Source organism: Acartia tonsa, chromosome 4 (genome assembly GCF_053477335.1).
Source record: "Acartia tonsa isolate MP-2025a chromosome 4, ASM5347733v1, whole genome shotgun sequence".
In the NCBI taxonomy this organism is placed as follows: Eukaryota; Metazoa; Arthropoda; class Copepoda; order Calanoida; family Acartiidae; genus Acartia; species Acartia tonsa.
Window position 1 is genome coordinate 49,869,851 of NC_137263.1, and position 11,799 is coordinate 49,881,649.

Consider the following 11,799-nt stretch of genomic DNA (forward strand, 5'->3'; position numbering starts at 1 on the left):
TAAAAAAAGCACCTACCTAATCTATTAAGTTAATAATAAGTACTATCTTATAACATAAAGTAGTAAGTAAGGTTTATTTGACTATAGCTTCAGATTTCATTACTTTTAATACTGAGTTCTCCTTTTTAGGAAAGCTTCACATAGATCCCATGATGGTTCCACACTACTATAGGTCAATCCTTTGAGTGGTTTTAGGCTATTTTTCTCCTCCCTTTTTACCCTTTAGAAAACACGAGTTCTTAGATGCTAAGGGCGCCACTACTATTCAAATATATAGTAGTATCTCATTGTTTAGAACATAAAAATACAATAATTAACTCACTAACCAATGAACCAATATGATTTTACTTTAAAGTGAAGCGTCTTATAGGTCCTGGTAAGTTTTATAACTAGTTTTGAGACACCCTGACATCCTCCCAAAAGAAATCGCCTATAGAAATTCTTTTTCATTATTTAATGAAATATTTAATTTAGTTAGGTATCTATTTTATGGAATCTTCAGTGCTTTACAATTACATCATAGATCCCCGGGATGGTTTTAGCCCTTATAAAGGCCCAAGCAAATAAAACATGATCAAACTATTAAATTTTTTGTTATCATGGTTAAGAACTGTTTTAACTGGTTGGACAGTAAAATTTTTTTTTTAAGAACATTCAATTTGGGGGGGGTAAATACCCCCCCCAAAAAATTTTTTTTAAAGAACATTTATTTTGGGGGGGGTAATTACCCCCCCCAAAATCGTTGGGGGTGCCTACGGCACCCCCAAGGTAGGGGTAATTTTTTTTTGGGGGGGGGTATTGTTCACAAAATTTTGGGGGTGCCTACGGCACCCCCAAAATCGTTTGGGGGTGCCAAATGGCCCATTACCCCCCCCCCTTGGACGCCTATGGGACTAGTGTAATAATAAACATCCCATTGTCCCATCTCTCCCTGCGTTGAAGTAGCTTGGTCGGCAAAGGTCATCAAATTAAAAAAAATAAATGATATGTTGTTGTATTTCTCGTCCTTGTTTCTTACTAATGCATTTCTGACAATCTTAATTGATAGCCAAATATATTGTTTGTGTAGATTCTGCCCAATTTAACAAACAAGTAGGAAAAATAAGCCGCGATGTCAGTTCAATGTTTTTAATTAAATCTTGTATTTGAGTCTCGACAGTGGATCTATACAAATGTGGACACAGCATCTTATTAATATAAATTGCCGACCATAAAACCTACAGACCGACCACTAAAAAGGCCTCCATTTTTGCATTGTGTTACAAACAACTTCCCGCGTATATTAAAATGTAAAATTATAAGATGCCGTTTAATAGCCACGAGGGGCCGAAGGACCGGGTTAACAAAACTCCCATTACTTTCATGATTTTTCATTTAATGTTCATGGAAAATTGTCTGTAACAGGATGCTACATAATAATTTTCACTATGGCTGAAAACCGGTTCTAATCCAGCGGATATTAATCTGTTTATAAAATTCTGTTTACAATAACATTCCTAATGATATGATCTGTCATGAGATCAATTTCCAAGTATTCTGCACTTTCTTTCGTGTTCTCGATTTGAGATTTGGGGCACCATGCTCCACCCCCAGCCTCTGTATTCAATCTAAAATATCATATTTTATGTAATTGTCTATTTAAAAAAAAAATTATCTAAAGCCATTAACACGCAGATATTTTAATTAGAAGCGAAGCAGGGATCTCAAGGGATTAGCCAATAGCTGATAAATTGATGTACATCCCCAATGATGATACACAAAATTACCCCCTCTGTAGATTACAATTACTGCTTGAAAAATGTTTGGACACTCAACTTCATGAACCAACCAATTAAAATTCAATAAAAATTTCCCAAGGTTGTATAGCCAACGAACAAGGAAACGTGGGGCAATCACCTAACACAACTTAACCTAACCTAACCTATCAAAAGCTACTGTAAAAATACAACGAAACGCCCCCAAAGAGGCGTTGTCACGAAAGGGACTATACCCGAAAACGTTATTATAAGACTTTCAGGACTAGTGTATAAACAGCCCAATATCTCCTCCCTCCCTGAGAGCGAAGTTTATTTATTATTTTATCCTTTATCTGTCTGACAGTCATTCACTAGAAGGTGAAAATTTATAATTTAAAGACGGTGATTTCAAACGCCCCTAGAGAATTGTTGTCCACGAAACTGGTTCTGTATCTTTAAAAAAGTCCGTCTTGTCAAATACATGTATGTTACTGCTGCGACATATTTGGGCATAATTGTCCTTGTCGATTTAAAAAAATACATTTATTAAATATTTTAAAGACTAACTGCAAATAAAATAAAATTTTAAAACAAAAAAAATGGTTTTATAAAGTAATTAAAGATACAAAATATAAGTTACGAAATGAGACATAAAATCCTTTTATTCAACTTTCAAAGAAAACATAAAAATAGAAATTATGAAATGTGCAAAGAAGACTTACAAATAAGTTTCTAAATTTTTACCGATTCTTTATCATTTGATATCCTTTTTTGAATTCAAATACCAAAATGTTATGCATTAATAAAACTAAATTCATGGATTTTGAAGAAAATTTTGACGGATTTTTGAGCATTTACTTTATTTCAGTGATATATGATCATACTGTAGTAATGTTTTTTTTTTGTAAAAGTTGTTTTCGACAATTTCCATTATAACGTAAATGGACCACAAACAAACTTTTAAAAGTATTTTTAACAAATAAAAAATAAGGGGGGAGGTGTCTTATGACACAAAGGGATGCTATCCATTTTTCTAACCTTGTTAAAAGTTTACTATAGAATTAAACGATATTAGTTCGAAACTATTATCAAAATCTTTAATTCTAGTTAAACAAAAATGAAAATTTGCAATAGAAGTAAAATTGAAAATAATATTATCTATAATACAAATCAATAAGATGTCTGTCTTCTGTCTGATGAGATATTGGTAACCGCTAAACCGACGAGGTTGTGTCATCCCCCCCTATAGTTTTTTTTTATAAAAAGAGACGAAACTCTATAGAGGATAGGGGCGAAGTCACTAGTAATTTATATACTATAAACAGGAGAATTATATTTTTATCACTATTAAAATTTGAATTTTGTAGTAAACAAAATATTTTTGCATTTGATAATTAAGCCATGTAAAAATGTGGATATGGCAGACAGACATAACCAAAGACTAGAGCATGACCGCTTCCAAAACGTAAAGAGTTAAATAAAATAATTGTGAACACATGGACATATTTTAATTGCTTTTAGTATGTAATTGTACACAGCAATAAAATATATGGCGGAGATATTTTATCTAAAAGAAAAACTGTTTTAATAGTTTTTCACCCAGCCTGAAACAGTCAATTCAATTCAATTGGTCCTAGGACAAATGCAGGAGTGGACACTTAACCTAACCTAACCTATATTATTTAAACCATTTCAAAGGTTTTTAAAATGCCTTACCCCTGCGGGGGGCTTATTTTTATATTCATATCTTAACTAAACCTGTATAGAAATAATTAATCAGGGAAATATTTGATTAACTGAATATTCTAGTGTTTGAAATATCATCCGTATTTAGAATAAGGATAACAATAAAAAAAATGTTGTTGAACAAGGATCAATGCGTACAAAGCTTTTGGTATTCATAAGTAACTATGTTGTAAGCATACAATTGTGAATGAACTAAATCACACTTTATAGTTGAATTTAACTCATTGACCAACTGATCAGAGACTAGAATTTAACGAACAATCAATAAAAGACGGAAAGACGTACAAACATAGGCGACTTGTAGAGTAGCTTCGCTACAAACAACATCAGTATGTAATTTAAATAAGAAAACCACTGGAGTTTGTTTTATGGTTATTACGGCTACACACAACTTGTAAGGTAATAAATATTCATTAAACTAAATAAACTTTTATGATGTTATATTTTAAAGGTCATGCCATAGTTAATAAGGAAATAATTTAGACATTATAAAAGGGCATCCTTGTTATTTGTAGTTTATTTACAAATTTAGAGCTCTGAAATTGAAAACTGTTTGAGGAGCCGGATATATGGGCGGATTTTTTGTATGTGCATTTGTATAGTTTAGGTTAGGATATAGTGTAATCTGGTAATTCCCGCTAGGTTATTGTAATGTACACCTCAACCCCCTTTGGAGTTAAGAATAGAAGAAAATTATCCTTCCTTATTTTTAATTTATTAATTAGGGTGTTTCAATGTATCGTTTGATATACAATATACATATTAAAAAGCTGTTATTTTTACCTGGCATTATTTGGACCGACCAGGCTTGGTTGATATGAAGAGCTGGCTGACAGCTGGTAATCTTTAATGCTGCCATCCTCCATACCCAAGGTTTGCCCACAGCTTTCCTAAATATTACTGATAACTCTCAGAGCTCGGCAGCCGCGCGTCAGCCGCCTGTAAGCCTTAGAGATATCAACCTCTTACAATATGTTAAAAATCATCTGGAAGTCTAAACCTGACCCAAATATGGCAAGCTATTCTTTTTCCCATAAAATTGTCGTGCATCCAAACGGGTTTAAATAAATATTTAATTTGATAAATTCGAGGCTTAGTGTCGGTTGCCGAGCCCTGCTAACTCTCAATGATATAATAAACAGTTTAAAGGGTGCAAAGTTTCAATTTTCTTGAAGCTTTTGCTGGAAAAAACGGCAATACAATAATGCATCGTTCTATTCAATGAGTAACAACCATAACCAGTAACCTTTACTATATACTAGAGGAGGATGTCTAACCGAATGTAAGTCTACTATGATGTCGTGAATGGCTAAATCGGTCCTTCCACAATTTGCAGGTAAGATATGCAATAATAGTTTTAGGCCATATACAATAGACATAGCAATTTCGCCATTTCCTATCTCCTCCCCTCCCCCCAACAAGAAAAAATTCGTATATTAGACAAATAAATGAAAACATTATAGTGTAGAAAATAATTTTTAAAGAGTCGCAGAGTGTGAAAAAGAGGTTTTTAACATGACATTCAAGGCTTTGAGAGGAAACAAATTTTAAAGTTTTCCTTATTTTTTAGTCAAATATTAGTAACTAATAACTAACCTTTACAGAAATAGAGTCAGCTTTATGATAGAACCCCAAAAACAACAGAAAAATCAAAACTTTTTTCATTGTCACTTTGTCACTTTATTTCTTGACAAATATTAATCAAATAACAATAATTTTTACATATCACTAAAATTGATATTAGACTTTTTCACTATTTATTATATTACATCATGATGAAGTGTTTCATTTTAGTTTTATTTAACTTTTAACATTTTTGCAGAATTCTTTTAAACAAATCTGAAAATTAAAAAATGTTTAAAATTAATTTAACTAACCACATTAAACAAGAATTACAACATCTCTGAAACAATAGGACAAACGAACATTAACACTTGTAAAGTATTAGAACTGAAAAAAAAACAGAATATAAATGTATAAGTCTAAACAAAATTGTAAGTAAATGTGTTGCAAAACTGCTTAAGTAGAGGATAGTGTTTAAGGACATACTTACATTTTCAGGACTTGATTATAAAGATGCTTCGCTTATAACAATATACCTTGTTGTAATAGGAATAAGTATTAGAAATAAGAAGAAGAGGATAAATCAACATGAATTAAATGGACGTACGGATATTCTGGTAATAATAATAGAGTTGCTACGCTTTCTAAATCGTAGCTATTATAGGAATCATTATGCAAAGTTTGTAATCGATATTTTAATCCTAACATGTCAAAATTAACAAAAATGGATAACCATTACGGACGGACAACCGGATGAACCTACCTTAATTATAGCAAAGCTAAGCTTTTAAAAATGTGAAACATTTCCAAACACATTTATTCTAATTTGTGTGTGTGTGTGTGTGTGAGTGTGTGTGTGTGTGTGTTTGTGTGTGTGTAAGTGTGACTGGAAGTATGTGCGATTCTGCCTAAAAGGGGCATAAATCTTATGGAAAAATTCTTTGCGGACAATAAAAGTGCATATGTTGTCTTTTTGCGAATGTATTGCAATTTAGATTTTGCAGAATATTTTTTTCTTTCTACACGGATCACTTGTTTTATTGTTGCTTGGCAAGTTATCAAGTTTCCTCTCTGTATTCTCTTTCTCTGCATTACTTAGGAATCATCCAGGGAGGGAGGGGACACTGGCCTGTTTATTACACTAGTCCCCAAAGTTTTATAATAACGTTATTCGTTGGCTTAACAACTTTGGGGACTGTTATTAAATTTTAATTGGTTGTTTCATTAAGCTGAGTGTCCAAATGTTTCAATCACTAATAATAACGTACAGAAGGGGTAATCTTGTGTATCTTCATTGGGGATGTACATCATTTTATCAGTCATTGTCTTATCCCTCTAGATCCCTGGGAATCTACACATTTTCCATTCGAGGTTTCTTTTACAATATTTTTAAACCTCCTGAATTAAATTTTTATTTGTTTGGGCGGTGAAGGTGGAATGAAATGTTAAACAATCTTTTATGTTGAGGATAGTTTACTAAAAATCTTTTATGGGGTATGGGTTTTTCTCCCTCCATTCTATTATGTAGACTTCCATGTCCTGCAGGGGCATATCTCGAAAAAAAAGGCAATACGAGAAGAATAAAAGAAAGTATTGTCAATTAATTTAAACAAAAAGAAGTAATACATTATTCTAATATGACGAACGTCATTCGGAACTTTTTGGCCAAAAGTTTTTTAATTTATCCCCTTTTTCCATAGGCACTATAAAGAGCTTCCCTTGAATCCAACTTAGTTTGAACACCATACCATTTCTCAGGATGCTTGCTAACCTTAACAAGTTTGCATACACTTGGTCAGTTGAGCCTTTATATTAGGGCTCGGCATCCGCGCCTCAGCCTCAAATCTAAATCCGCTTGTGTGCAAAATATAATTGGAAAGGATGGACTTTCTGGGAAGGAACAGATTTAATAATACGAAAGGATGGATTTTCTGTGTAGGAACACATTTATACATCCAGCTGAGTTTTAAAGTTATAATATGAAGTTTTTAAATGAGGCTTACACGTGCTTTACGCGCGGCTGCCTAGCCCTGCTTTATATGGTTAACCTATGGAGGTAGCTATAGCTGCAAAGGAGATAATATTAACTTTTGATAAATGTTTTAATTCATTCTAAATTATGGAAGTTATCATATTTTTACAGATTAATTTATCGCATTTATTTCCAGCGGAAAAGAATATATTTTTTCCTGGAAAGCTTTTGATGACTCATACCTTAAAGAACAGTTTGAAATATTGGATGATTTTTTTTTTATTTGGCGGAATATTTTGTAAAGCACTTGAAATAAAAACTTTGTTTTAGTATTCATTTACTTCTTAAATTTAACGAGATGCAATTTACAAATTCTTTTCTAACAAGGACAAATATATTTCCATAACTGCGGGATCTTCAGGGATCTAAAGGGATAAGACAATTGCCAATAAATTTATGTACATCCCCATAATAATACACACAATTTCTTCTTCTGTAGATTACGATTATTAGTTGAAACGTTTTGATACTTAACTTAATCAAATACTCGACCTATCCAAATTTATTAAAAGTCACCAAAGTTGTTAATCCAACGAATAAGAAAACTTTATTTAAAAACTTTGGTGATAGATAAGTAACAGTTGCGTGCACAGGGATTTGTCAGAAGGTTGTAAAAATAGGAAAATGAAGACAGTCGTAATTTCATTTTAAGGATTGTGTTGTTAACCCCCCCAACCAACTCAACTACAACCAGCTTTGAAAATATTTTTAAAAAATTCTTTACAATCTACTTAATACCTTTTGATTTTTAATTACTAAAAAAGTTGTCTTTATATCATTAAAACAATAATCGATTTTTTTGGCTGATTTACCTACTAATTCTAATTGCTGAGGTGGCTATTTTAATTGAGAAAATTTGCTTAAAAGTAAAACTATTGAATGGCCATTATTCTTATTACTGTAAATTTAGACAAAGTCGGCCAAGCCTTTTGCGAGATCTTTCCTTCTCCGGACGAACCTAAAGACATACTTCTACTTTTATAGTTTATAATCTATAAATTCTTAAAGATAAGATCCTAAAAACCTTATAATTATACTAAATTAAATGCATTAAATAAGAATACTATTTTTTGCCTTATTTTATAATTTTCAATGCAGAAAAATGAGATATTTTGTAACAAGATTAATAATAAAATGACTTGGCTTACTGAAGCTAAAAAAATTAAAAACAATTTTGTATTGACGCAACTTGTTCCTATGCTGGAGGCGCAATGGATTTATTATTATTACTTGGATCTTACGCCAGATTATTATGTACTCTAATAGAGTGAATCTTGTAGTGGGCTAAAATAACGACCCCCTACTCCATTCCCTTCCCTCTAACTGGTTATATGAACTGACCATTAAATAAATATGATAAGGGAAGTAGCAACATAAATTTATGAAAATTTTTCCCATGACATAATATCCACGCATATTCTACATCCATTGTAGGCGCATAAAGCGCGTGCTCAATCACTTCCGCAACAAATATCATAACTGCAAATACATGGTTATGCAAATATCTTACTAACAAAATTGATTGTTTTTAAATAGCTTATTTCCAGGTAAACATGAAACAGACTATGAATTTATTGATTTTATACTTTTAGAATAGATACAAATTACAAATATTTAAAAAAATTAATGAATGGTCATATTTAAAATAAAAACAAATAATTTAAAGCAATTATGTACAATTGTATTAGGAATCATTGTTTTTGGTTAAATTTATTTTTTATATAAATTTCCGGCTTATGAAAATTAATTGCAAATGTATAATAATGTGAAAAAATAGAGATAATTACACCGTCGTATCAATTTTAAATTCTTAGAAGGTTCGGCAATAGTCATGTAGTTTAGTTTATGTTTGTATATGATGAAAGAGATATAGTGGAATAATACATGAGTGTAATTTTTGTCATAGTTAAAAATATCCATGTAATAAAGATGAAAGTAGATATAATCAGAGAGAGAGGGGACAATGGGCTGTTTAACACTAGTCCCCAAAGTTTTATAAATCTCATTTGTTGGCTTAACAACTTTGGGAACTTCATTGATTTCTGATTAATTTGATCAATAAGTTGAGTGTCCAAATGTTTCAACCACTAATTGTAATCTACAGTATGGGTAACTCTATGTATCGTCATTGGGGATGTACATCAATTTATTGGCTATTGTCTTATCCCTTTAGATCCCTGAGATTTAATGGAGCATCCTTTTTCCTTGTGTTTAGTGATGCGGCTTCGTCATGATGTAATAAAAACAGGAATGTTAGCTCTACAAAAACAAAATCCAGGAAATGAGGAAAATTGAAAACATAGTTTATAAAAGCCAGGGGTCTAAAGTGATGTACATCCCCTATGATGAAGCACAAAAATACCCCATTTGTAGATTAAAATTACTGGTTTAAACGTATGGACACTCAATTTAATGAAACAATCAATCAAAATTAAATAAAAGTCCCCTAAGTTTTCAACAAATAAGAAAACGACATTATTATTAAACCTTGGGGACTAGTGTAATAAACAGCCCAATGTCCCCTCCCCCCTGTCTGATAAAAGCAAAAGTAAAAAAATATGTTTCCTATTTGGCTTTATTATTCAAATTAGAGTTATAGGATTTTTTACCAGTCCTAGATCATTTCAGGCTACTTTTTTTTTGGGGGGGGGGGAGGGGGAAGGTATGAGATATTATATTACCCCATGAGACAACCCCAAACTGTCCCAGTTTTGAGCAAGACAATTTGTAATAAAATCTTTTTTTTTAAATTGTGTTTTTCATGTTTGGATCTCTATAAAAAAGATAAATATTAATTAAATGTTTACATGCAATATTAAAATAATAGCGGCTACGCCTCTAGGGGCACTTGAGGAAGGGAGAGTCGAATTTGATAACCCAATTTCTTAATTTGGATTTTGAAAGAAAAAGTAAAAAAAACAAAATTTGTGGGGGCGAAAAATTTTTTTTTTTGGTCATTTGTATTGTATGACGTTATTTGTTTTATAGGCACTATGAAAAACTTCTAAAATCATCTTCAATTGTTAAAATTCTTTTGTCCATCTGTCTCATATGTAAAGCTTCGTTTTTAAGACCATTTTTAACCTTGTTAATTTAAAAGTTTCTCTGAACATGACAATCCAACCAATAAAGTATTTAAATTTTGAGCAAGAGGAAAAGCATAAATCATCATACCTTTGCAGATTAAAAAGTCTAGGGAAACAGGTGTTGGACAATAGATAGTAAATTATTTCTTTCCAGTATGGCTTCGAAACCGATTAATATCCGCTGGATTGGAACCGTTTCTCAGCAATACTGAAAAATAATGTATAGCATCATATTACAGACAATTTTCTACGAAGATTAAAATAAAAATCATAAAATTAATACCAGTTTTGTTAGCCATGACCTTCGGTTCCCCGGGGCTTACAAAAAAATCAGACATTTTTTTCATTTTAATATCCACGGAAAATTATTTATAATACGATGTGATCAATAACTATATCCATATTCTAATGTGCAGAGGGAACAGTAATAACCCCCCCCCCCTCCTCAAGCTAGTGACTATTCCATTGGTACTTACTATAGAAAAAAGATGTATTGTACCTATATAAAGAATCAAACAACTATTTGTGTTAGACAAAAAAGCTTCTTTTATTAGGGTAACTAGGGTAAAATAGCGAAAAAACAAGGATGATAACATCCATAAGTAGCAAGAAAAGTTAGTTATATAACATATGTTAAGTTGTCATTAAAAATGAAAAAGCGAGAGCATCCGAAGATAAATCACATTTCCCCCATAGCGTAATAGACAGGCTGTCTGGCTGACGTACGGACGGACAGACAAAGTGAATTTCAAAGTAGCTTCGCTACTGAAAAAGTCTTTAAAAAGCTTATCTCCTACAAAGTAAGAAAAAGAAATAAGGTATTTGCTTTAAAGAAGAATTATTCGACTTTCACAAATATTTCAAATAGTCTGAAAATTGTACAAATTACATTGGACATTTTTTAGCTTGAAAATTCGGCAATATACATAAAGGCAAGGATGAAAACATCCATGAAAGAGAATCTAAAAAATTCAGACAAATGGTCAAATGTCCAGTAACAATGAAAAAGCAATAGCGCCGCCTTTAACTTTATAGAAAATAATTTTTGGATCTTTTATTCAAATCTATTTTTGGTTCACTTAACCCTCCCTCTCCTTTGTGTTATTGAAGATTAATCATAATTCTAACCCATACAGGGTTCCATCTCTATCCTTTACTTAACCTAACCCAAAGATACTAAGCCTAAAACTATGTACCTTATTGTCATTTGAATCACTCTTTCATTTTTACGATAAAAATAAACATACATTGGTCAAGCATTTTGATAACAAGGTTTAAATTAGTATGGATGATTCTAACATTGAAAACTCCGCTTTGAAGCGAGATATGAGCATAACTCAACTATATAAAAGCCTGAAAAATGTGAATATCTAGAATGCAGACTAGCTATCTAACAACGCTTTCTTTGTTTGCTAATTTCCAATCAAAATTCAATACATTTTTGTGTTGGTTGGAAACGCAGTAACTATTTTTTATTCTAAATCATTAATATATTTGAAAACAAGTATGACAACATCCATAAAAACGAGTGCCATCGGGGACAGACAACTAGTCACGTCAAGCTCTGAAACATTAAGACAAACGAACATAAACACTTGTAGAGTGTCAGAACTGAATAATCAGAACATAAATTTAT

The 11,799-nt window shown here is 31.7% G+C and overlaps 1 protein-coding gene across 1 annotated transcript; it reads right to left on the bottom strand.

Annotated features, from left to right (window-relative positions):
- Positions 1 to 1,468: 1,468 nt before the first annotated feature.
- On the bottom strand, positions 1,469 to 5,317 carry LOC145315520 (discoidin domain-containing receptor A-like). Its single transcript, XM_080155502.1, has 3 exons — positions 5,079 to 5,317; positions 4,266 to 4,372; positions 1,469 to 1,607 (listed from the first exon to the last, which is right to left on the bottom strand). Exons 1-3 carry the CDS (start codon positions 5,145 to 5,147, stop codon positions 1,469 to 1,471), a joined length of 315 nt encoding a protein of 104 aa, XP_080011628.1. The 5' UTR covers positions 5,148 to 5,317.
- Positions 5,318 to 11,799: the final 6,482 nt, after the last annotated feature.

Excerpts from the sequence above, each read along its gene's own strand:
- LOC145315520 (XM_080155502.1), bottom strand. The coding sequence starts at position 5,147 with ATGAAAAAAGTTTTGATTTTTCTGTTGTTTTTGGGGTTCTATCATAAA. Across the intron at positions 4,373-5,078 it reads CTGACTCTATTTCTGTAAAG|GAAAGCTGTGGGCAAACCTT; the intron begins GTTAGTTATTAG and ends AGTAATATTTAG. Across the intron at positions 1,608-4,265 it reads GTCGGTCCAAATAATGCCAG|ATTGAATACAGAGGCTGGGG; the intron begins GTAAAAATAACA and ends ATGATATTTTAG.